Genomic DNA, 27,178 nt, shown 5'->3' with positions numbered 1-27,178 from the left:
ATGTACGCTCGAGCGTCAGATACAGAGGAGCTGTCCAGTGCTGAAAACCCTTCAGCTTCAAGTCTCTCCTGTAGGCTCTGCTGATACCACCATTACATCTCATACTCATTCATCACACGTCAACTCCACAACACAACAAAACATAGCAACTGCGAAGCTTACACACACACACACACACACACACACACACACAAATGAATAAACAATCTATCCCAGACACTGTTTTATGTTCCCGGTGATGTCTGTGGTTCCACAGGCCATTGGAAGTACTGCTCCATTCCACACAAGTCAGAAGGAGATGCGTCCAGACCTGAAGTGATGGACCACAGCCATTTCTAAGTCCTTCTGCTTGAACTGTGTGTTCAACCTTAAGTTGCTGAAAGCCAGAGCACACGTCATACCTCTTAAACTCTGCAGAAAATGTGATTTTTTTCGTCTTTTTGTTCTGTTTTGTTCAGTTAGCACCTTTTCCAAGGTGCTTATGAATCCATTATTTGGGCTGTTCTTGCTAAACATGAGTGACAAAATAAACACTGTAATTCCAATCTGATTTTCGTTCTTTATCTGTCCGATGGCAGCTAAGGGAATCAGGGTTTGGGATTCACCGCTCACAGAGACTCTTCAGACATTAATAAAGTTGAGATTCTGCCTTCTGACCGATTACCTACATTCACACAATAATTACAATACATTTATTTATTAAAAAACATTTTCTATGTGTAAAATTAAGGTCTATTATAAACAGACAACAAAATCAATGAGATAAAATAATGAGATTAATTAATGAGATTAATTATGATAATGCATGTGTTTGTTGCATCACTGATTTACAACATTGTGCCTAAAAACATTCTTCTTTTCCCACTGAAACTCTTTAAGGCGCCTTTATATAAACTGAAACTTTAAATTACAATAATTTTGCAATAGTGATGTGTGATCTGTGAGCAAAACTCAAAAAAGATTATATAATTATTCAGTGATCATTATTATTGGTATGTTAATGGCCCAAATAGAGCAAACTTTCACGTGCTCTTTCCAGACTCTGTTATAGTTCACTTATGAAGAGCACCTGTAAGGTAGGTGTATATAAGCAAGTGACCACTGAGCTCTATTGCAGTGCAAGTGAGTGTAAGGGGAGGTGAGTCTTCCTGGCCTCTGTGTGTGCTGCTAATGAATAGAACATGCGTGTGAATGAAAGTTGAATGAACATGGTGTGTAGATCAGGGCGTCCCAGCTGGCACTGCTGCTGCTGCATTTTTTATTCCAGACTAATGTGGACCACTGAGACAGCCTGACAGCATTACGGTGCTACTGAGCCCAGCTTATCTCTTCCCTCTCTCTCTCTCTCCATCCCTCCCCTCCCTCCCCCTCTCTCCATCTCTCCCTCCCCCTCTCTGTCCCCCCTCTCCTCTGTCTCTCTAGCCCTCTCTCTCCTCCTATCTCTCCTTCCCTCTCTTTCTCTCCCTCCCTCTCTCTCTCCCCCTTCTCTCCCTCCCCCTTTCTCTCTCTCCCCCTCTCTCCTCTTTCTCCTCTCCCTTCTCTTCTCCCCCTTTCTGTCCCCCTCTTTCTCTCTCTCCTTCCTTTATCATTCTAGTTTTAACCTCCTCTTCTTCATATCCGTCTTGTTCTTCTTCTTTGAGACTCTTCATTCTATCTGTCATTTCCTCTGCCTCAGTCGTCAGTGCAAGTCTTCTGGCATGGGGCTCGTGTGCAGAAAGCACTGTAATCAGAGGGCGGTTTGGCACGGCTTCCTTGTCATCCATCATAACAGGATTTTTTCCTGCATCGGCCACCAATCAATATACTGCTGATATTCCAGACACGGGCGCTCATTACTCTGCTAAAGGCGGCAGTCTGTCTGTGGAGGAGACAAGCTGTGAGATGACAGCACATATAACTAACAAACATCCCCAACTATTACAGTTATTCACACACACACACACACACACACACACACACACACACACACACGCACACGCAGACACACACACACACACACACACGCGCGCACATGCGCACACACACACATACACACACACACACACACACACACATACATGTGCACACACACAGATGCACTCAAACACACACATGCACACATACGCAAACACACACACACACACACACACACAAACATGCACACGCAAACACACACGCAAACACACTCACACACACACACACACACGTTTCCATTCTATGTGGACCTATGTATTTTTGGAGATCATTACAGTAAATATTATTTTAAAGGATTCCTCTAATATAATTTCCTGGGCAAAAACTGTATGGGGGATTTTATAGTTTATGGGGTATAAAATAATTTTATTTTTGAACAATAATTATAACATCTCTGGCCATACAGAAACCAGTTCAGACTGAATGTAAAACAAGTGAATTGTGTAGTCCCCTCAGTCTCACTGTGAACACTCAGACCTGCTGGGGTCCTTCAGTTTTCCATAATTACCAGCACCCTTTAATAAAGAGGAGCACGCCAGGCTGTATTAGCTGTTGTAAACACACCTAATCATACCAAGTGAATTCTGACAGCTTGTATGATGCTTGTCAAGGTCAACAAGTCGTAGAAGCATCTGTGTGTAAAGACTGAAAAAGTGGCATTGCTCAAGCTTGCTAGATTTTCTAATTAGTGCAATCCAGGTAAAATTAGTGGAATCAACACAATCCAGGAAGCCTGAGCAAAATCCTGGTGAGGACTTTTACTTTCTGAACCTGGAATTGACACCTCTGTCACGCAGTTATCGGTAATTCAGACGAATAGTATGTTTTGTCATTTTACTAAATATTTAGTTACTTTTGGGTAGATTATTAATTGTACATTAACCTGAAGACCAGATGTACAAATTAAACCTTAATCTAGAACTGACTATGAACATTTGCTACATGACTGAAAATATCTACCTGCACTTGTTGGATCTTTCAGTGGGATGATGATCCAAAGGTCTCCACATTCACTCAACAAAGAAACCAACCAGTACCTCTGGGCCCATACTCAAACCCCCACTGAAGGCCTGAGAGGTGAGGTTCAATGTACAAGGACCACAAAGAAGAGTCTGAAGGGTGTGGAGTTGTTCTACAGAGGAATGGTCTCAGGTCTGAAGAATCTGAAAGGTGTGGATATGTTCTACAGAGGAATGGTCTCAGATCTAAAGAGTGTGGAGATGTTCTATAGAGGAATGGTCTCAGATCTAAAGAGTGTGGAGATGTTCTATAGAGGAATGGTCTCAGGTCTGAAGGGTGTGGAGATGTTCTATAGAGGAATGGTCTCAGGTCTGAAGGGTGTGGAGATGTTCTATAGAGGAAAGGTCTCAGGTCTGAAGGGTGTGGAGATGTTCTATAGAGGAATGGTCTCAGGTCTGAAGGGTGTGATGTTCTATAGAGGAATGGTCTCAAGTCTCTCACACCTCATCAGAAGAGGAGACAGTGATGTATAAGAAAAAGAGAAAGTGCATAACATGCAGGAGTTTAAGGACTGTGAAAAGTTTTTGAGAAAAATGTTTTTTTTGTTGTTGTTGTTGTTTTTTAAATTACTTTGAAAAATTTAACTTCATGGTAAATGAGCCTTTTGCCAAGGGTGCAGTGTGTTCTCCATGTCCTGATGCTGATCCATACCATAAAATTAAATGTGTCAGAAAAAATCAGAATGTGCAGTAAGTAAGTTGAGACCAAAGCCAAGATCGCAATCCACTTCATACTTAACTCATGAAATCCTGTGTGTGTGTGTGTGTGTGTGTGTGTGTGTGTGTGTGTGTGTGTGTGTGTGTGTGTGCATTGACGCTAGCATGTATGGTGTTTGTGTTGTCATGTATATTTGTGACAAATCAGAAAGGGAAAAAGAGAGAGAGAGAGAGAGAGAGAGAGAGAGATAATAGGTTGTATGTATATTTCGATCAAAGTTAGACTAGTTAAAAGCTTGCAGTGTTTGAAAATGGCCACCATTAAAACTGATGTCTGAGTGGCTCAGTTAAATCACCACCATTACTGTGAGAAAATGACTCTCTCCCACTACAGTTTCAGTGTGATTTACATGTGTCTTTGGCGTGAGCTTGAAAACGTGTGTGTTGTGTTGTGTGTGTGTGTGTGTGTGTGTGTGTGTGTTTGTGTGTGTGTGTAAATGAGTAAATATCTCATTATGTTTTGCCCTCTAGGCCCATATAATTCTGCTCATGCCTCTAGCACCCCACAAACCCAAACAGACAAATTGACAGTTTTATTTGTATTTCAGTGGCTTGCTGTACCGTATTTCTATTTCAACTTTGTTTTGAACCATCCTCAGTGCAGTCAGGAGAGAGAGAACGTGTGCTTAGGGAGGAGCATGACTGGCACGTGAAAGTAGAAGCACGTGTGAAGCACTAGAAGCACGTGTGAAGCACTAGAAGCACGTGTGAAGCACTAGAAGCACGTGTGAAGCACGTCTGAACATTTATTTCATATGATATCTTTCATATTATTTGATAATTACCAATGATAGCAAATAACTTGTTTTACTTTTAAAATAAACATCTTAATGAGATCTGTTGTTCAACAACATATGGAAACATGCCATGTATCACAGAACCAATTAGCGGAACACAAATATCACTACAACACAATTAACCCGTGACCCACAAAACATACACGTTTGATTGCAGGTTGATATCAACAGTGGCCTTTCAAGTTCATAGCAGAGGACGTCAAAGCACATCAGCTGTTGGAGATGTTCACAGTGATTAACTGGTGCTGGTGCGTGTGTGTACATATGCACGTGTGTGTGTGTGTGTGTGTGTGCGTGTGTGTGTGTGTGTGTGTGTGTGAATGCAGAGTAAATGACATACCTGCAGCAATGGAAGCCAGACGCACATAACCAGAGCCACGTTCCACAGGCTCATAGGGAAAACTCTCCACAAGGCTCAATCCTGTGAACACACACACACACACACACACACACACACACACACAGACACAACCAGGCACACACACATACAGGCACGTACATGCACACACACATACACACAATCTGGAATTTAATTATTCAGTGAAGTGCCTCTGGGGACAATGTGGTTTGGCGTATGCGGCTCTGTTCGTAATTGCACGATTTTGTCAATGCTTGTTTTGGGTGTGTGTGTGTGTGTGTGTGTGTGTGTTTACCATGTAGCACAGACTGCTTGAGGCTCCAGTAGATGCTCAGGCAGTTCTTCTCCCTCTTCATGCCCCGTTTGCACTGGCAGCGGTGGAGGGGGCTGGCCAGCAGGGCGGCGACGGCGTTCTCGCAGTGGTTGCGCGCACCGGGCCCCAGTTTGACGCTGCCTCCTCCCGCCACGCACTGCCGCAGCGTACGTAGCCGTGGGCTGCACGCCTCATCGCCCGAACACGAGTCGCCCGCCGTCAGGCAGTCCCACCTCGCCGCCAGCCCTGGTGCCCCTGGGGGGGAGACGGGCCACACCGTTAACCTCACACACGCCGACACGGAGCGCTCACTGTGGCTTTAAAGTCGGCACGCTCACTTCACATCCTGGAGCGGAAGATCCACTGGTTCGTGTTAGTGTCTCCGTCCCCGATTCAGCCCGCACATGTTTGTTTACGTCTCTTTTAGTGAGCGTTTCTGCATTGCCAGTTCACCCACTTGTCAGGGGTGACACTCCGCCGATTACGCCTCGTGATCATTAGGCTACCCAGGCACGACCGGGGCTGGGGTAATATACAGCTCCCCCAGAAACACGCAGCTCTGTCACACAGCAAAACGCCACAGACGTTCTGAAGTCCTTTGTTGTGCCATTCACCCACCGCCACCACCAAATGGTTCAGCGTGATAATTTATGCCTCGTGCTGCAAATATCTGTAATTCCTGCAAGCCTGAAAATGTCCCAGTTCTTCCAAGGCCTGCATAATCACCAGGCACGCCACCCACCGCGCACGTCTGCGTCTGACTGTGCTTTGAAGTGGTGCAGCCTCTTAGCCCGTTTCCACCGCTGCCGAGCCATCGGCCAAGAGTGGGACACTTCCCAAATAAACCACATCATCAAGCCGATACTAAATGAATGCGCTCGCTCTGAGATCAATGGCTGTCACGACATTGTCATTCCTCTTTTCCTTCTTCTCATTTTCCTGTTCACAGGCACATGCAGTTACATCACTCAGGTCAGGTCTATAGATTACCCTTCCCTGAGTATCTTATATACACTGAAATATTTTTTTTTACTGCTTGTGGCATGTAAACTTTATTTTTATTCTGCGTTTATAATGTACAAAATGAAGCTCGTTACAACTTAAAAAAGCTTGAAGTTATATATTAGAATACTGGTTAGATGAGAACGTTCAGAGACGTAGCCAGAATTAGAGCTGGAGGTTTATTAACAGGGTCCTGTTCATGTAATTATTTAGCACTTATCATTGCTATACTGCTGACTAATGAACTGAACTTCTGGGTAATAATGAACTAAATCTTCTGGGTAATACTAGATTCTAGGTTGACCTAGAATGTCCAGTAAGTGATAAATTTTTACATTAAAAAAAAAAACTAGGCACTGTTAGTAGTAAGAAACAAGGGATTTAACATCATGTGTTTAGTGCTACTTCATTACGTGTGTTCTTTAATTACGCGTTCCTTCATCACGCGTATTGCTTCATCACGTGTGTTCCTTCATCACGTGTTTCTTCATCATGTGTGTTCCTTCAATCAATCAATCAATCAAATTTTATTTATATAGCGCTTTTTACAACAGTTGTTGTCACAAAGCAGCTTTACAAGTGCCGAGTCCTAGCCCCCAGTGAGCAAGCCAAGGGCGACAGTGGCAAGGAAAAACTCCCTAGTTTTTTTTTGCATGAGGAAGAAACCTTGAGAGGAACCAAGACTCAGGGGGGGAACCCATCCTCCTCTGGCCGACACCGGTCACCATGACAACAACAACAATTTAGACAGAAAGAAGAGAAAGAAAAGGAAAAATATGTAATAATGTCCATCATGATGTATGCATCCGGTTAGGCAGGAGGTGGCTGGCTCAGGAAGCCACCTTCATCATGTGTGTTCCTTCATTACGTGTGTTCCTTCATCACATGTGTTCCTTCATTACACGTGTTCCTTCATCATGTGTGTTCCTTCATCATGTGTGTTCCTTCATCACGCGTATTCCTTCATCACGTGTGTTCCTTCATCACGTGTGTTCCTTCATCATGTGTCTTCCTTCATCACGCGTATTCCTTCATCACGTGTGTTCCTTCATCACGTGTGTTCCTTCATTACGCGTGTTCCTTCATCACGTGTGTTCCTTCATCACGTGTGTTCCTTCATTACGCGTGTTCCTTCATCACGTGTGTTCCTTCATTACGCGTGTTCCTTCATCACGTGTGTTCCTTCATTACGCATGTTCCTTCATCACGTGTGTTCCTTCATCACATGTGTTCCTTCATTACGCGTATTTCTTCATCACGTGTGTTCCTTCATCACGTGTGTTCCTTCATTACACGTGTTCCTTCATCACGTGTGTTCCTTCATTACGTGTGTTCCTTCATCACGTGTGTTCCTTCATTACACGTGTTCCTTCATCATGTGTCTTCCTTCATTACATGTGTTCCTTCATCACGTGTTCCTTCATCACGTGTGTTCCTTCATCACACGTGTTCCTTCATCCTTTTATTAGCTTCTTGACCTTTTTGGGGCTAAAGGTACAACAGTAAATTTTCTGTTTCTTATTACTCTCTTATTAGATTGAGGTGTTTTGTACTGATGGGAAACACTATCCTTGTATATCATCTTCATGCAATATGAAGTGGTTTATAGCAAAAATAAATACCATGAGACACTCAGAGTAATCCTCGTGCTAAATGCTAAATGTCTTTCTGACATAGGCTGGTTCTGATCAGCAGTGTTCAGGTTCTACCGTGCAGCCGAAGAACTGGACACAATTAATGTACACTGGCAACGTAAGAGCACCCGTCTGAGTCACAGTGAGAGGAGGATTTTTTGAAGCCACTCAAATAAAATGATAAAAGGTTGATCATTAAAAAAAAAAAAACTCAGACACAGACACACAGACACACAGACACACACACACACACACACACACACACACACACACACACACACACACACACACACACACACACACACACACACACACACTTTCTCTCACACACTCACTCTCTGGCTTTCATAAAAAGAAATCTCATTACTTACAGACAGATCTGTATTTGCTGTACAAGGTCTGAATAGTGCAGTGATGGCATATGCATATGTAGCAGAGGCACAAGTAGATGACCAGTGAAAACTCCATTTATATTCCACACAACTCCGGGAGCTGAAGTGTCATTTCATAGTTTAAAAAAGTATTACACTTTCAAATCTTGTAATATATGTTTGAACTATTGCTTATGATTATCAAATGTAAAAAAAGCCCATATTAAATGTATAAGTATGTGACATCTGGATCTGGGCATGAGAATAAGATGCTTCTGCTATCCAAACATAAGCCAGAACTCAGGTTTCCAGATTCAGTCTGTGCATCCGAATCTTAGGAAACCATACACACACACACAGAGAGAGAGAGAGAGAGAGAGAGAATCAGGATGATCAGAACTGAGGTGCCTTTAATGTTTGCCTTTTTCAGAAATATCATAAAGCAAAATAAAAACATGAAGGGCCTTTTGTGTGTAAACCTGTGTACAGCTGTAATAAATCACACTGTGCTGTCCATTGTTCAGCAGCCTGGCTCACCTCGCCCGACACCTGCTATGGAGAAGATCTAGTGCCTCTGCTGCAGGCACAATGCACAATTGCTTAGTTGTAACATTTTGAGTATAACATTTACGTGTCCCGCCTGCAAGCCCCACACTGACCTTTGGGGTGAACTCAAGTAACAGAAACTCAGCGCTACACCTCACGTTTCTGGAGGAGAAGTTCTTGAAGAACATCACCTCTGCCCCTACGATGGTGAACCTGGAATCAGCCACACGCCTCCTCCTCCACCGCCCCCTGCTGGTCTTTTCATTATGCTCCCCTGACCTTCACACACCAGCCAGCGTGACTCTGCAGGAACAGACGTGCACCGCTGCACACGTCCCGGCCACCAGCCACCAGGACGTGAAGGTACCAGGACACCTTGAATGGTTTAATGGCTAATGCAGGCCTACGAGCGTCCGTGTGCACCGATGTGCTCACACAGTATGTAGAATTAATTCTGTTCTATTATTATTGAGATCCCCAAACCGTCAGCCGATCGTCATTGAAATAGCGCCATTTGAAGTTTTCATGAAAGGAAGATGTATCATCTCAAACTGGTAATTTTCCTCAAACAAACCGCCAGCAATCTGCAGTCTAAGAGAAATAACTAGGAGGTCTAGCCAGAGAAGTACATACAGACTCATTTCTTAAGGAGGAAAAGCCATTAGCACATAATTGTGCTTCATGTAATGTCCTTGTGTTGGCGTGTGATGCTGCAGGCAGTTGTGGTTTGCCCAGAGACAGCATGCAGAACAATCTGTGGATGTGGACCTGCTAAAAGCGGACCGGTCAATGGCCACTTGTCATTTTGTTTGTTGCCAAATGTTCAGTTAAGTCTTCATACGATGATTTAATAGAGCTGGTGGGGGAACTGTCTTCAGCGTGTGCCACTCATATAGATCTCTGCCTAACAGGCTTCTCGGGCTTTCACACTATGCACTATGTTGACTCCTAGTTTAAGCTAAATGTGAGGAGAGGGCTGGATGATGCTGTATATCACACTAGATTTGTTAACAGTATGTAATTGCTGTTTTGACAGTTTCTCTCTTCCTTTCTCTCTCACTTATGCATACACATCGCCCGATAGACTGAGTCACAGTGATGAGCCACCAGATTGGGGGGATGTAAGAGGTAAGGAGGGTACAACCATGGCAGAAAACAGGAGGAGAGATACCATACGACCATGGCAGAAGAGAGAAGAGAGTTAGCGTCTCTTTAGGGAGCATGCACGTCACTTCAACAATAAACTACACTCGTGGACCAAAGACGTGTGCTACATTTGCAGCCCTCTGGTATCAAACGAATATAGCAACAAAGATCGGCCTGTTAGATTATTCCATAAACGGATTATTCCCTTATGAAGTGATTTACTGGAGTGGTTGGTGACAACACTAATGCTGAAACATAAATACCACAACACTAATGCTGAACACCAAAACCACAACACTAATGCTGAAACATAAATACCACAACACTAATGCTGAACACCAAAACCACAACACTAATGCTGAAAACCAAAACCACAACACTAATGCTGAACACCAAACCACAACACTAATGCTGAAATATAAATACCACAACACTAATGCTGAACACCAAAACCACAACACTAATGCTGAAACATAAATACCACAACACTAATGCTGAACACCAAACCACAACACTAATGCTGAACACCAAAACCACAACACTAATGCTGAAACATAAATACCACAACACTAATGCTGAACACCAAAACCACAACACTAATGCTGAAACATAAATACCACAACACTAATGCTGAAACATAAATACCACAACACTAATGCTGAAACACCAAACCACAACACTAATGCTGAACACCAAAACCACAACACTAATGCTGAAACATAAATACTACAACACTAATGCTGAACACCAAAACCACAACACTAATGCTGAAATACCAAAACCACAACACTAATGCTGAAACATAAATACCACAACACTAATGCTGAAACACCAAAACCACAACACCCTAATGCTACCCTAATGGCAGGACATCAGTGCTGCTCCTTAATGCAATAACACAAAACCAAATACCACTGCATTAATGATGTAACACTAATGCCACTAAAAAACAAACACTGCAACACTAACGACCTGAGATTAATGTCACTATATATAACATCACAACATTAACATAGCAAAACTAACACCGCTATGCAACACTAATGTAGCTAAGCTAACGCCACAAAATACCTTTAAATGAACACTGTTACTCTAACGACGTGGGATTAATCTCACTAAACACCTCAACTCTAAAACAACAACACTAACACCGCTATGCAACGTTGATGCCACTACACTAATGCCACTAGAAGTGCAGATGCCAAAAGCAATTGAGGCAAATCATTTAGTTTGTCTCTCTGATTTGTTCCAATATCTTCCACGGCTCGGCACTAAAAATAAATGGCACCGCACGCATATAGAGATAGACACACGCACAGATATGTCCACGCCTGTTCTGAAATGAGGCAGATCATGTTTCTGATGGTGGAGATCTCAGCCTGTGGCTTTAGGTTGATGGTGATGAACACTTACATCATTCTCCAGCCTCAGGGCACAGATATCTTATAACACTTCAGCTTTTACCCTCAATTAGACCTGAATACAACCCTAGTCAACTCTGGAGAGTGCTAATGATGAAGGTGTGTGTGTGTGTGTGTGTGTGTGTGTGTGTGTGTGTGGGGGCTCTCCTGCCCCCCTGTAGTGGTAAAACACACACACACACACACACACACACACACACACACACACACACATACACACACGTTAGCATGCATGCATACTCAGACACATACAAAAAGTGCATGTACACATGAACACACAAAGCATGTCTTAAAGCTACAGATCTTTTCAAAACAACAAACAACTCTGTAAAGTGCACTTTCACGAAACTGGAGTTTTGCTTCCTTATTATCTGTTCGTGTAATGAATGATAAGAAACAGTGACATGGAACTGACGCCATACATGGAGCTCAGTACTGACGCCACGCGAGGAGCTCAGTACTGACGCCACGCGAGGAGCTCAGTACTGACGCCATACATGGAGCTCAGTACTGACGCCACGCGAGGAGCTCAGTACTGACGCCATACATGGAGCTCAGTACTGACGCCACGCGAGGAGCTCAGTACTGACGCCATACATGGAGCTCAGTACTGACGCCATACATGGAGCTCAGTACTGACGCCACGCGAGGAGCTCAGTACTGACGCCATACGAGGAGCTCAGTACTGACGCCATGCGAGGAGCTCAGTACTGACGCCATATGAGGAGCTCAGTACTGACGCCATACATGGAGCTCAGTACTGACGCCATACATGGAGCTCAGTACTGACGCCACGCGAGGAGCTCAGTACTGACGCCATACATGGAGCTCAGTACTGACGCCATACATGGAGCTCAGTACTGACGCCACGCGAGGAGCTCAGTACTGACGCCATACAAGGAGCTCAGTACTGACGCCATGCGAGGGCTGGGTACTGACGAGGAGCTCAGTACTGACGCCATACATGGAGCTCAGTACTGACGCCATACATGGAGCTCAGTACTGACGCCACGCGAGGAGCTCAGTACTGACGCCATACAAGGAGCTCAGTACTGACGCCATGCGAGGGCTGGGTACTGACGAGGAGCTCAGTACTGACGCCATACATGGAGCTCAGTACTGACGCCATACATGGAGCTCAGTACTGACGCCACGCGAGGAGCTCAGTACTGACGCCATACAAGGAGCTCAGTACTGACGCCATGCGAGGGCTGGGTACTGACGAGGAGCTCAGTACTGACGCCACGCGAGGAGCTCAGTACTGACGCCACGCGAGGAGCTCAGTACTGACGCCATACGAGGAGCTCAGTACTGACGCCATACGAGGAGCTCAGTACTGACGCCATGCGAGGGCTGGGTACTGACGAGGAGCTCAGTACTGACGCCATACGAGGAGCTCAGTACTGACACCATACGAGGAGCTCAGTACTGACGCCATACGAGGAGCTCAGTACTGACACCTGTGTGATCCTCCAGAATGCTGATCTTCACGCTCATGTCACCTGAAGCCCACACAAACACCCTCCATATCCCATTCACTGCCCAGAGGCTCACAGCCAGAACCACAGCCTTCAGACCTGCATACTGCCAGTGTGCACAGGTGAAAATCAACACAGCAGTTTTTTAGGACGGTAGCCATGTTTGTATGCCTCAGTGCCTCCATTTTAAAACATCTATGAAGAGCAGCGCTATAGTTTTTATTGGCTAGCATTCAGTCGGTAATTGCCTGATGGTATTAAGATCAGTTGAGGTGGATGGCTGCGTTCATTACTCCCATTACTGTAAGGACTTGAACACATTAAGTGGGTCTGCCAAGGTTCGGTCCACCTGTATTGGTGAGTGTTCAGCTGGTTACTACATATGGACCAAAGATAAGTTTCTATGGAAAAATAAATAAAAAACCTACATGCTGTCATGTCACCACTGCATGCATCTGCCACGGCTTTGAAGATATTTCTTCTGTTGGGATTGTGATCAATTTTGCTACTAGGTCTCCATGATGTGCTAAACTTCATTACCTCTCAGGACGTCCCTATAGACTCATCTGAGTCCACCATTAATATAACCCATAAAGCAGCTGACCGCCCATGAAAATGTGGTGACTGACTGAAGCTTTAGCAGAACATTAAACTTTGCCACTGACCCAGCTGATACCGTTTCAGAATCAGGGCTGGGTTTCCTAAAGCCTGAATTACACAGTGAGACTACATGTCCAGAGATCATCTTACCCTGTAGCACCAATGCAACCCTCCACAGCTATGGACACCACAATACTGGGATGCATTTAGGATGCATTACGATACATTGAAGGCTGCTTCCTCCCGATCACTATTGACAGTTGGCATGGCAGTGCTGGTGCTAATGAGCCAAGAATGCAATTACTAATGAGGAGCACACAGAACCCAAGTTAAGTAGGTCTGGTCTTGGAGTGCACACATCTTAGTGGAGGGTCCCTGCTCCTTCTGGGTAGGTCCTCATTAAGGATGGACTCTCATGTTTTAAGGTCACACAGAGAGTGAGCCGTAAAATGGGCCAACTATATGGGTCAAGCATGCGCCTTGTAGAAGCTTAACTGTGTGTGTTTGTGTATGTTTGTGTGTGTGTGTGTGTGTGTGTGTGTGTTTGGGTGTGAGCGGAGGGCAAAGCTGTAGCTCCATTACCACTGATGATGGCTGTATGCGCAGCTACAGTTCCTGTCATATAACTCTGATATACAACACCACACGTACATAAACACCCCCACACCAACCCAGCCCCCATAACCCCACACAGTTTTGCTACCCATCATACCTCTTCTCTATTTCAAGAGCCTCTTTGTGATATGTGGCTCTTGTGTAAAATCACACCTCAAGGTTTTGTGAAGGCAGCTCTTATCTTGGCAGCAGAGTGAACCTAAGTGGTTCAGATTAACTAATGTCATTCAGATTAACCAATGTCATTCAGATTAACAAGTGGGCGGATATGAAATTTAGAAAACTATGCGCTTCCTCTGTATGATTTGTGCGCACTACATGAAACGTTTGCTTTTGTAATTGTGATTTTGCCTTTAGTTTTAATCAATCCTTTCGATAATTTTAAAAAGAGAGGAATTGGCACTAGCCATTGTGCTAATAAACTCTAAAGCTGCATCTTTGTTAGCTAGCTAGTCAGGTGTTGTTCAGGGAAACTAACATTAGCTAACTGCTAAGCAAACTGACAGCAACTTAATAGCCTGCTGGCAGTCGTAATGTCGTGCCGTGTCTGAGGGCATTTTTAAATCTAATGCTCCATTTTTACTTGTTGGCACTGAGGGAAAAAAAACCATCTTGTGCCTTATAGCAGAATTGCAGTTGGCCCATGCAGCCATATAAACGTTGTCATGGTGATAACATTTCCTCTGAGGAACCTGCCGAATGATATAAATGCTCTCCTGGCTCTGAGGCAAATACAAAACTGAAATAGCATGTCCCCAGTCTAAGAGTGGTATTTCTGCTTGTGTATGGTACAGGCATATTAACCACCATTTTATCTCAAAAAGTGTTTTGAAAAGATACTAGCCATGCATACGTGTTTCTAAAAGTGTGTCCTAATACTCTTTTTAAAAGTTTGGTTTTGTTTGTACGCTTATCTTCATCTCAGAGCGTGACTGCTTCAGGTCTGCTGACTGCTGCAATATGTTCCTGCACGCTTGCTCTTAAAGTAAGAGACACGTCGGGTGAATGCGCAGCGCTCGAAAATCTCCACCGATTAACCAATCGTCTTAACTTCCATCCACCGAGTGTTAACCGATTATATTTGTTCGGGTGCCAAGACAGGGCAGCATTCAGAACAGATCTGAGTTGTGATTTTGCACATGAGCTGATATGAGACAATGAAAGCAGGACTTAGTTCTTTCTGAGGTCCATGGAGGGGATTTGGAGGCAGGGTTTCAAATAGCCCTGACAGATCATTTCATAGGGCTTATATTGTTTGTGATTGTGTATGCTGAAACCTTCTGTCTGGTAGCAAACAACACTCCATTGTCAAAATTCACTGTCTGATAAAAAAAGACACATGATATGGTCTTTGAGGTACGGAGTGATGCACACACAGAAAAAAACATCCAATCCCTGAAAGTTCCTCATCTGGATTCAAGCGTTTGAGATCAAACAGGCAGAACATCCTTGAGTTCATCGTTCCCAAAGCCCCCTGCAGCCCCGGCCACCTGCTGCGTGTGCCAAATGTCAGATCACAGCCACCAGCTGTAGCAGGCGGAGGCGTACGGAGGCGTACGGAGGTGTACGGAGGTGTACGGAGCAGTCCCACCGTGGGATCAACTGCAGCCTTCACCGAGTCCTGAGCAGAGGGCAGGAAGTGACGGGAGGCACGTGCCTCCGTCCGTGAAGACAGGGTGTCCAGACCTTTCGTTGGCCGAAGAGAGGCGGGGCTTAAGGCCGGCTCCTCCTACCACCTACCGCTCCTGCAGTGCCCTCAGGCTGTTAGTCTGATGCCCCAGTTAGGAACATCTCCTTTAGGTCAATAATCCTGCACGATCCCATGTAAATGGCAACGACATCGGTAAAACATAGTGCTCTTTAACTGATGCAGTTTGAGAAGAAACGGTGCACCATGGCGAGGTGAATTTATTGGCTGAATGTCTCCGATGTGGGCACAGAGTGGGCGGGACCCCGTCATGCGTCACGTCTGAGTGGCCGTGCTATAGGCTGTGGCCCGTGAGGGGAAAGGAGAGGGAACGCCAGACAGAATGAGCACAGGAACTAAAGACTTCACTGAACTGGGTCACAGAGAGGCAGAGGTGCTGGATTAAGCTCGGAAGCCTCCTGCTTTTAGCTGCTCCGGAAAAATAAACATACTTTAAGAAGCACGAGGTGTGTATGCTGCGTGTGTGAGGTTTATATGTGAAGAGGTTTACCCTTGAGGCTGAATTCTAGACTTTCACACTGTGAATAAGGTATCAGCTCTAACACTGGTGGCACACATGCAATTCTTATTTTTGCCCCTATTTACACACACACACATACACATATATCCAGAAAGACAAAACCATAAATGATTGTGATTGTGAAAATGCTGTGTTAATTATGTGTATGAGCTCGGTTTTATCAGAACAGCTGTGCATATACACACACGTACACACCTACACACACGTTTTAGCATTTTAGTGTAATTATTTGATTAAAGATTTTGATAACACCATATGCCGACTATTTTGGAGTAAAAAAGATAAGAAGAAAATAAATGCAATACATCTTACCACATCTCTCACACACACAATTACACCCATGCTTACACACACAATCAGCTAGTGCAGGGGAAATCTGATAACAGTTGAATGATAAGAATCATCAAAAGCAACCCACCCCACACCAGCGCTTGTGTGTAATCATTTTTGCAGTGTTATCTGATCTACAATCCTGCTTGGTCATCATACACATAAAATATTAAATATACTGTATGTAGCTGAATGAATAACTCACACACACACACACACACACACACACACACACACACACACACACACACACACAAACACACACACACACACACACACACACACACACACACACACACACACACACACACACACACACACACACACAGATCAACACAGAGGTCTTCACAGCATGAGCTCGTGCTGCATGGCATTAGCCCCATTGATCTTTCCAGCGGGGCCTGGCCCCCACACACCTCTGTCTGCTCACAGGACGCTCACGGCTGGCCACTCAGGCCTGCAGCTGTCGGCTGGCCACTCGTGCTGGATGGTTGCGTGGGTGTTTCATCAGACGTGCCGCTCAGCGAAGGAGACACGGCGTCTCACACACTCTTAACTGCCGGGACGCTTCCACCTTGCTCAACCTGCTTCTCTTCCCAAGCCTCAAGCTTTATAGATTTGGGGTTGTTTATAAGTAAACATGGACATGGACACATTAAAAATATATTAAAAGCAACCACAACTATCCCTCTCTTTCACACACACACACACACACACACACACACACACACACACACACACACACACACACACACACACACACACACACACACACACACACACAAACAGCACATGGTTGCATCCTTTCATGTTAGGGAATGCAGTGCACAGCCAGAAACAGCCAGATTCAAGTGTTTGGCAGTTTAAACTGTGCAGCAGATTAAAGGGGTTTCCAGTGTCTGTGGGGTGTGCATGTGTGTGATAGAAAGAGACAGAGAATGAAAACAAACTTCAGATGCATCGCCTTTTCTCTTATCTTTACGCCGTCCCGTGCTCAGAGCAAAATAGTTGCATATCAGGGTTTGGTCAGAGGGTCCAGGATCTTTTTCAAAGTTGCATTAATATCTTCCTGCAACTCTATGAGAAAGCATCACGATGACTGTACTAAACACAGGACTGAAGAGAAAAAGGAGAAGGCATTGCCAGGAAATATGGAAAAGCCCAAGAGAGTGCAGCAGTGTGGGTATGAACTCACACGGGTGCACATGACAGACTGAGACGCACACACCATTAGTCCAGTCACCCCAGACTGCCAGCCCAGTGTGCATTAAGCATCCCAGTAAACAGCACGACCATTAGACCGGATTCCTCAGGTCACTCACTGGGTATGGAAGTGGCTGTTTGGACAGCACCTTCATGGGTTAACATTTTTAGGTGTGTGTGTGTGTGTGTGTGTGTGTGTTAAGAGGTGCCTATTCTGTAGAGGAGTGTTTAATTTACACCTCACCAATAAAGACGTGACGTAGAGTTCGTGTGAGTATATGGTGCAACCTGTACCATGCCGAGCTGTGTGGCAGGAACCATGGACTCGTGTGTGTGAAGCACTTAGAGATAATTAGCAACAAAAAGCCTCAAGAAGAAGGGATGTTGTGCTAATTCTATTAGATAAGATGTAGTTTTCAGCTAATTTCCCTACATGAGAGACCTGTTCACACCATCCCTATTGCCCTCTCTCTTTCTCTTTGGTAATGAGATCTGTGGCACTCTTGTTCGGGGGAGACTTTTTCTGAAGGCAAAAAAATTTGTTGCAGTGACTGTTACATCATTAAAGTGGTTTTTGTGGTGCTTTCCTGTTAGACTCTTCAGAATAAAAATAAGATGCTTGCTGAATTGTCACACCTAATGTGATATACATAAAAGAAAATATCCTTGTATACACTACCAGTCAAAAGATTGAACACCCTCAAATACATGCATGTTCTTAATAGTAAAAAAAGCATTTTAATCTAATAGATTATGCTTAACTTGGTTTATAAGACAAAGAGATCATTATGAACTTTATGATTTAGTACATGTCATTCTGATTAAGCAGAAGGACTACAATAATGACGTAGTGTGTTTCAGTGTAACCATGTTTAGTTCATATTATGCATGTGTGCTACGTGACCCAGGTCAGGGAGAGTGCTGAGGGTAAGAGCACTCTGTTAACTGGTAGTCACTAGGCTACTAGTCTTGGGTCATTTAGCTTTCTCTGTGTTCAACTGATACATCAGTTGCTTCCGCTAACTCTAGGGAAGTCCATATTAGGAGATACACACACGTGAGACAAAGTAGCCTGTTGGGCGCCTATGTTTTTGAACATGCTGTGCTAAAGATAACCTGCTTGCTAGAACTGCTGAATTGTGTTTAAGATTGTATATAAGCAGGGGGACTGCCCCCCTGCCTTCAGAGTTGTCATGCTTGAATGACACTCTCATGTCTGTGTCTATCTTGTGTCTGTCTTTGTCCGATTTATATATATTTATATTTTTGTAATAAATTACTCATTTAACCACGTCTGAGTCCTCATCCATTTTCAGAAAATTTCCACGACACTTTTAAAACTTTAAACTTTTTAAACTAGTTCCTGACTCTACAAGTGCTCTACATATGTAAAAAACATCATAGGTGCTGCTTCATGAGGCTGCTTAACAGAACATAGACACACACACACACACACACACACACACACACACACACACACACACACACACAGAGAGAGAGAGAGAGAGAGAGAGAGAAATAGTAAAACAATAGTAAAGTAGTAATACTTAAATCTCTCAATATTATCTTCACATACTCCCAGCCAGGCTGGGTTCTGCTCTGTGGTTCCACAGTGAGGATGGCAGTGTTCAGTGATCTCTGTGGGGCGTCACTCTGATGCCATTACGGGTTGTGAAGTTAGAGGTTGTGGCAGGGTGGAGGAGATGGAGGAGATGCCCCTCCCCCCCCCACCTGAAGGCTGATTGGGTGCAGGGAGGGGAGGGGCTACTTTGTGAACCCCTGCTAGCGACACTGCCGTGCCACATCAACCCGTCACTTTGCATACATGTCGTAGCCTAAATGCACATACAGCATGTTTGAGGAACACACAGTTGCCAGGGAGGACTGACCTAGACCTTCACCCCTGTCTCAAACCATTTAGGGCTGCCCGGTAATCCAGAGTTCTCCCCTGTCATCTCGCCCAATGAAATTATACTTGTGCTTTGGATCAAGATTCATCTTCTCAACAAGTAGGATCCTTTTTCCTTTGATCACAAGGATCTATGTTCTTCTAGGGTCTAGGTTCTTCTAGGGTCTTTGTTTTTCCCTCTTGATCGCTGGGATCTGGGCTGTTACTTTGTCCAACATGTCCTTCCTGGTTATCCTCCTGCCATGACTCGGAAGAACGAGTCGTCTACGTCACTCCCAGGCCTGGGCAGGTGTGTAGACAGACGAGCAGGTCTCTCAGGAGAAATGCACTTGTGCTGGGCAGACACACTGGTACCACTGGACACAGTTTCCTTGGTGAATATGCAGACTTCTCTCCTCAAATTATGCACAATCACAATAGCCATACATGAAATGTAAACTAATCTTATTTAGATACAACCATATAACAGAGACATACAGACTTGCTAATTAGCTCACAAAGTAATTTTCCAATTTTATAGCCCACAATCCATCTACATGACAGCCAATATGTGTCAGCTGCCTTATAGAAGGATATCCAATCTGAAAACAGTAAACAAAATGTTATATTTTAAAAACATTTTATTACTCTGCTTATACTTATAATTGGCTTTGTCTTTCATTTCCACTGCTTTTAAACTGCCAGTAGATGACATTCTAAAGGTCACCTAATCAAATTCACATGAGCTATTGGTGCTTAAGATGGCTATGGGGAATACTTAATAAGGAAAGAGTGTGTTGAAACAGGACTTTGGTCTGTCTGCCTGTCTGTCTTTCTCTCTCTCTCACAACACACACACACACACACACACACACACACACACACACACACACACACACACACACACACACACACACACACACACACCTGTCTGTCTTTCCTTACTATCATATACCTTAGCTGACGTCTACAGGTGGCTGTACACTGCAGGCTGACATGAACATGCTCAGGAGGGCTGGTGTTTTATCCTATTTTTAAAGTAACAACTAACGTCAGCACTACGGCTGTGGCTGCCTCTTGGCACAGGGAGTTTTCAGTCAGCCTTGGGGGTATTTTTGCTGTCTTTACCGTAGGTCAGCTTACAGCAGGCACCCACGAGTCTGCAGAGGCTCAGAACAGTCTGGTAATGAGCACCTCAGAACCAATACATAAGCCCATACACTCATCAAAACTAAGAAAAATGTGTAGAGGTTTTGACCTTCGGGATGTTTTACACATGTTTGATTAGAGCAGTCAGCCTGAGCTGTGATCACATCTAGACCACAGCAGTGTGTGTTAGCAGTGGGAGGATCAGGTCAATCACTGGACTGTTGCCTAAATCTGGAACACACACCTCTACGTGCAGCTCGCCTGCGTGATACACACATTACCATGTTGCTGTAATCGCACCAACACACACGCTTCAAACATAACACATTTTAGGACGTGTTTTTGCACTTCAAAAGAGTTTTTTGTACATTATCATTTAGCTCGACAGCTGTAAAGTACTCCAGAGTGATGCACCCTGTGGCCCGAGGCTACGGAACATTTGAGCCCTATGAGGTGAATATTTTTGGTTCACTTACATTTACATTTATGTTGTTGAAGTTTCCACTGGTCCCACTCTCTGATTTTCCATATGTAGATGTTGCCAATAGAAATTGCTATTCAAAAGGAAGAAAATGCTACGCGAGACTCTACAAACAAAGTTAACAAATGGTTGCAACCTGGATAAAAGGCGAACTTTTCCATTCTGAGTTACATGACACTTGTAAAAAATCAAGCAGCTGCATCGCTCAACGCTGCGCGCGGGACGGTGGAGCGCGCGGGACGGCGGGAGCGCGCGGGACTGCTGCTCTGCCTGCACGCCGTCTGCACTGCTCCGTCCCGGCACGAGCTCCGTCCCGGCACGCGCTCGCGCCGAGAGCCGCGGGGCTTCGACGCTCGCCCGGGCGACTCCCGCTGCAGCGCTGTCACACTGCCGTGGCGCGGTGGACGAGATGGGCCGTAATGAGGAAGACGAGGCTCCCCCCGAGACTCGCGGCTGGACCAGGGTCTGGTGGGATGATGAGTCTTAGCTTCTCAAACACGCACAATCACACACACACACACACACACACACACACACACACAGAGCCGGAGTGGCTAATCGGGAGATTCGGGAGGATTCCCGATGGGCCGGCTCATGTCAGTCTCTAGTTTGGGCCGATTGGGAGGGAAAAATAATTTTGGGCCGGATTTGGGCATGAAACTCCCGTGCTGAAAAAGTGTCCCACTCCGGCCCTGCACACACACACACACGCACACACTCCAAATGCGACCAAGCCGTGTTTGCAGCAGGAGTCTGTAGAGAGCTGCTGGTAGCTTCCTTGTGAAAGGCTGGGAAAAGTTTGGCAGTGGAGATGCTTTCGACGGCTGCTTGTGGTTTAGGCTTGTGCGCTTGGCTGAGAATAAGCTCTAATAAGCTCACATTCGCAATTAACAGTGTTTGAGGATGTTTGTGGTGTAATCAGGATACTGCTGCCAAACTCCAGATCCGATGCACGATAGAAACGTGGAGTGAGCGATGGGGGGGGGGGGGGGGGGCAGCCAGAGTGAATTTCAAACTACAGGAGATCATTTTCTCCCGGCAAAACCTCCCTACAATCCTCTCCCTCTGTCTGTCTGACACACACACACACACACACACACACACACACACACACACACACACAGGTGTACCTAGTTACAAATAAAATAGTACAGCCAGTCTTGGTCTCTGTAACTGGTTTAAATGACTCCCAGACCATGTAATTGCACTTTGTGTCTAATCACTATAAATGGTAAGACCAGCCGTCCAAACGGGATGTACTTCATTATCTCTACAGTCATCGGGTCCTTGTTTTATACATTTGTGACTCTGAGTGGTAAAATAACTTTTTTTGTCATTTCGCAATACATCAAAGCCTTCAAAATTTTAAACTCATTTACATTTGTCAATGTGAATTTAGAAGTGTCCTTTTTCTGCTATGTTCAGTGAAAAATGAGCTGTCAGATGTGTGCAGACCAGCGCAGCCGTGGCCTTAAATCCGTCCTGATGCTCTGATGCGCAGGGCTGTGTGTGAGATTTCCTGCTCACTCCTGAAGAGCGCGGACCTGTTACGGGTCACAGACATGCAGTGTGTTCTGTATCCAAGGTCTAAGCTGACAAAAAAAAGGCCTTACAAATGAATGAACACGTCAGTGAAACGTCCTCCGACACATCTTCAACTTGATCTGGTTTTTTTTTCTTATCGTTTGCTGTCTTGCACACCAGACTTGGTGCTGTGTGTTGATTAAAATGAATATAACACATCTACATCTGCATCCGTGCTAACCTGGTCTTGGTGTTTCTGTAATCGGGCTGGGTTGGGCCGCTGACCTGATCTTGGTGTTTCTGTAATCGGGCTGGGTTGGGCCGCTAACCTGGTCTTGGTGTTTCTGTAATCGGGCTGGGTTGGGCCGCTAACCTGGTCTTGGTGTTTCTGTAATCGGGCTGGGTTGGGCCGCTAACCTGGTCTTGGTGTTTCTGTAATCGGGCTGGGTTGGGCTGCTGACCTGGTCTTGGTGTTTCTATAATCGGGCTGGGTTGTGTCGCTAACCTGGTCTTGGTGTTTCTGTAATCGGGCAGGGTTGGGTTGGGTCGCTAACCTGGTCTTGGTGTTTCTGTAATCGGGCTGGGTTGGGTTGGGTCGCTAACCTGGTCTTGGTGTTTCTGTAATCGGGCTGGGTTGGGTTGGGTCGCAAACCTGGTCTTGGTGTTTCTGTAATCGGGCTGGGTTGAGTTGGGCCGCTAACCTGGTCTTGGTGTTTCTGTAATCGGGCTGGGTTGTGTCGCTAACCTGGTCTTGGTGTTTCTGTAATCGGGCTGGGTTGTGTCGCTAACCTGGTCTTGGTGTTTCTGTAATCGGGCTGGGTTGGGCCGCTAACCTGGTCTTGGTGTTTCTGTAATCGGGCAGGGTTGGGTTGGGTCACTAACCTGGTCTTGGTGTTTCTGTAATCGGGCAGGGTTGGGTTGGGTCGCTAACCTAGTCTTGGTGTTTCTGTAATCGGGCTGGGTTGGGCCGCTAACCTGGTCTTGGTGTTTCTGTAATCGGGCAGGGTTGGGTTGGGTCGCTAACCTGGTCTTGGTGTTTCTGTAATCGGGCTGGGTTGGGCTGCTAACCTGGTCTTGGTGTTTCTATAATCGGGCTGGGTTGGGTTGGGTCGCTAACCTGGTCTTGGTGTTTCTGTAATCGGGCAGGGTTGGGTTGGGTCGCTAACCTGGTCTTGGTGTTTCTATAATCGGGCTGGGTTGTGTCACTAACCTGGTCTTGGTGTTTCTGTAATCGGGCTGGGTTGGGCCGCTAACCTGGTCTTGGTGTTTCTGTAATCGGGCTGGGTTGGGCCGCTAACCTGGTCTTGGTGTTTCTGTAATCGGGCTGGGTTGGGTTGGGTCACTAACCTGGTCTTGGTGTTTCTGTAATCGGGCAGGGTTGGGTTGGGTCGCTAACCTAGTCTTGGTGTTTCTGTAATCGGGCTGGGTTGGGCCGCTAACCTGGTCTTGGTGTTTCTGTAATCGGGCAGGGTTGGGTTGGGTCGCTAACCTGGTCTTGGTGTTTCTGTAATCGGGCTGGGTTGGGCTGCTAACCTGGTCTTGGTGTTTCTATAATCGGGCTGGGTTGGGTTGGGTCGCTAACCTGGTCTTGGTGTTTCTGTAATCGGGCAGGGTTGGGTTGGGTCGCTAACCTGGTCTTGGTGTTTCTGTAATCGGGCTGGGTTGGGTCGCTAACCTGGTCTTGGTGTTTCTATAATCGGGCTGGGTTGTGTCACTAACCTGGTCTTGGTGTTTCTGTAATCGGGCTGGGTTGGGCCGCTAACCTGGTCTTGGTGTTTCTGTAATCGGGCTGGGTTGGGCCGCTAACCTGGTCTTGGTGTTTCTGTAATCGGGCTGGGTTGGGTCCCTAACCTGGTCTTGGTGTTTCTGTAATCGGGCTGGGTTGGGCCGCTAACCTGGTCTTGGTGTTTCTGTAATCGGGCTGGGTTGGGTTGGGCCGCTAACCTGGTCTTGGTGTTTCTGTAATCGGGCTGGGTTGGGCCGCTAACCTGGTCTTGGTGTTTCTGTAATCGGGCAGGGTTGGGTTGGGCCGCTAACCTGGTCTTGGTGTTTCTGTAATCGGGCTGGGTTGGGCCGCTAACCTGGTCTTGGTGTTTCTGTAATCGGGCTGGGTTGGGTTGGGTCGCTAACCTAGTCTTGGTGTTTCTGTAATCGGGCTGGGTTGGGTCCCTAACCTGGTCTTGGTGTTTCTGTAATCGGGCTGGGTTGGGCCGCTAACCTGGTCTTGGTGTTTCTGTAATCGGGCTGGGTTGGGCCGCTAACCTGGTCTTGGTGTTTCTGTAATCGGGCTGGGTTGGGCCGCTAACCTGGTCTTGGTGTTTCTGTAATCGGGCTGGGTTGGGCCGCTAACCTGGTCTTGGTGTTTCTGTAATCGGGCTGGGTTGGGCCGCTAACCTGGTCTTGGTGTTTCTGTAATCGGGCTGGGTTGGGCTGCTAACCTGGTCTTGGTGTTTCTGTAATCGGGCTGGGTTGGGCCGCTAACCTGGTCTTGGTGTTTCTGTAATCGGGCTGGGTTGGGTTGGGCCGCTAACCTGGTCTTGGTGTTTCTGTAATCGGGCTGGGTTGGGCCGCTAACCTGGTCTTGGTGTTTCTGTAATCGGGCTGGGTTGGGCCGCTAACCTGGTCTTGGTGTTTCTGTAATCGGGCTGGGTTGGGTTGGGTCGCTAACCTGGTCTTGGTGTTTCTGTAATCGGGCTGGGTTGGGCCGTAACCAGGTCTTGGTGTTTCTGTAATCGGGCTGGGTTGGGCCGTAACCAGGTCTTGGTGTTTCTGTAATCGGGCTGGGTTGGGCCGTAACCAGGTCTTGGTGTTTCTGTAATCGGGCTGGGTTGGGCCGTAACCAGGTCTTGGTGTTTCTGTAATCGGGCTGGGTTGGGCCGCTAACCTGGTCTTGGTGTTTCTGTAATCGGGCTGGGTTGGGCCGTAACCAGGTCTTGGTGTTTCTGTAATCGGGCTGGGTTGGGCCGCTAACCTGGTCTTGGTGTTTCTGTAATCGGGCTGGGTTGGGCCGTAACCAGGTCAGTCCTTGTGCTTTCAGGAAGATGTTTAGTCACTGTTGTATTCTAGTGCACACGTGGACGTAACTGCATTACAGGAAACACACGTGTGCACCCCTCACTCTCCCCCGGCAGCGTTCTCTGATTGGTGCATGTCACGTTGTCCCTGCATGTCCTGTACCTTGTAGACACGGAGATATTTTTGTTGAGCACTCTTATATCGAGTATTGCTGTCTTTCATCAATTTAAGATTACGCTGTTTTGCTATATCTGATGTCATTGATGACCCATTCAAATGAAGGCTCTCTGTTCTCAGAGGGTTTTGACTTGGTGCATACACTGCTGATTACATCATAATATTATAATATTAATAATCATAATATCTCTTTCATTAGACAAAATACTCCTGCCTTCTTCTATGTGCACCTCGTTACAAGCCACCTGTCACTTGTAGACACTGAGTATGTTCCTAGTGAGTATGTTTCTACTGAGTATGTGTATCAAAACACCATAGAATTTTTCTGCATTTCCGATGCTTATGATTATGACAGCTCTATAGCTCCCACAGAGATACAGTGAAGAGATCTTGTGGTGATCTTCAAAGAGGGATATTAGAATATTCATCAGTCAAGTATTCTTAGACCACTGAATTTTGCTTCTAGAGCTAGATCCAGAGTTGTTTCTGAAATTATTTCATTCAACCACAAACATACTTACATCTTGTTTATACAAGATCTGTCATTAGTGGAAAACCAACAATGCATGGGTCAAAGTTTGAATGACTGAACGCAACACTGAAATTCTGGGCATGTTACACTTTTTTTCTCTCTCTTGCAACAACAAATCAAGTTCTGGGAAAAAGTTTAATAATTACAATAATTTACTCATCCTCACTACCTTAAAAATAGGGTTTAAATGTGGTAGTGTTTAAAAGGACTTTGATGATTGCTTTTCATTGGGATTTTATCTTGGCAGTCCTATGAATTTCACAGCCCAGAAATGGCTTTTCTGTTCAGGTCTTTAGGTGCAAAGACAATGAACCTCCATCTATTAAAACTAACTCACATTATTCATAATTATTCCATTTGAAAAATCAGTGCTGAATAAGGGAAAACGTTTGTCTAGGATGTCCTCTGGAAAACGAGACGTTGATGACTTTGAGATCAAGCCAAGCTGAACATGGGTCAGCTGATCAATCCCAAGATGTTCTGTTAAAACACACGTGAAGATCCAGACTAAACACATGAGAGTAAAATGAAGGATCCTGCAGTTTTCTGATGCACACACTGCATCTCCTGCTTTTAGTACCACACCCTGTCCAGGTGGGGCATGTTCAGTCCTGTAGGCCGTGCCACCTGCATGCCGTGATGTTCTTAAAGCGTCTCTTTGGTCTGGTGCAGGATCGTCAG

General features: G+C 45.6%; 1 protein-coding gene and 1 long non-coding RNA gene across 2 annotated transcripts in view; one reads left to right on the top strand and one right to left on the bottom strand.

Annotated features, from left to right (window-relative positions):
* Positions 1 to 515, top strand: part of LOC143476946 (uncharacterized) — a 1,020-nt gene extending 505 nt beyond the window's left edge. The window contains exons 2-3 of the long non-coding RNA XR_013121430.1: positions 1 to 70; positions 257 to 515. The exon at positions 1 to 70 is cut by the window's left edge and continues 38 nt beyond it. This is a non-coding gene — a long non-coding RNA (uncharacterized LOC143476946). The remainder of the gene's footprint in view (positions 71 to 256) is intronic.
* gfra4a (GDNF family receptor alpha 4a) overlaps positions 1 to 27,178 on the bottom strand; it is a 77,283-nt gene that overhangs the window by 12,405 nt on the left and 37,700 nt on the right. The window contains exons 2-3 of the mRNA XM_076975364.1: positions 5,140 to 5,412; positions 4,827 to 4,907 (exon numbers count right to left, since the gene is read on the bottom strand). Of these exons, the coding sequence (XP_076831479.1) occupies positions 4,827 to 4,907; positions 5,140 to 5,412 (354 nt within the window). The remainder of the gene's footprint in view (positions 1 to 4,826; positions 4,908 to 5,139; positions 5,413 to 27,178) is intronic.

This window comes from Brachyhypopomus gauderio, chromosome 15 (assembly GCF_052324685.1).
Source record: "Brachyhypopomus gauderio isolate BG-103 chromosome 15, BGAUD_0.2, whole genome shotgun sequence".
Lineage (NCBI taxonomy): Eukaryota > Metazoa > Chordata > Actinopteri > Gymnotiformes > Hypopomidae > Brachyhypopomus > Brachyhypopomus gauderio.
This window is presented reverse-complemented; position numbering and strand designations above follow the sequence as displayed.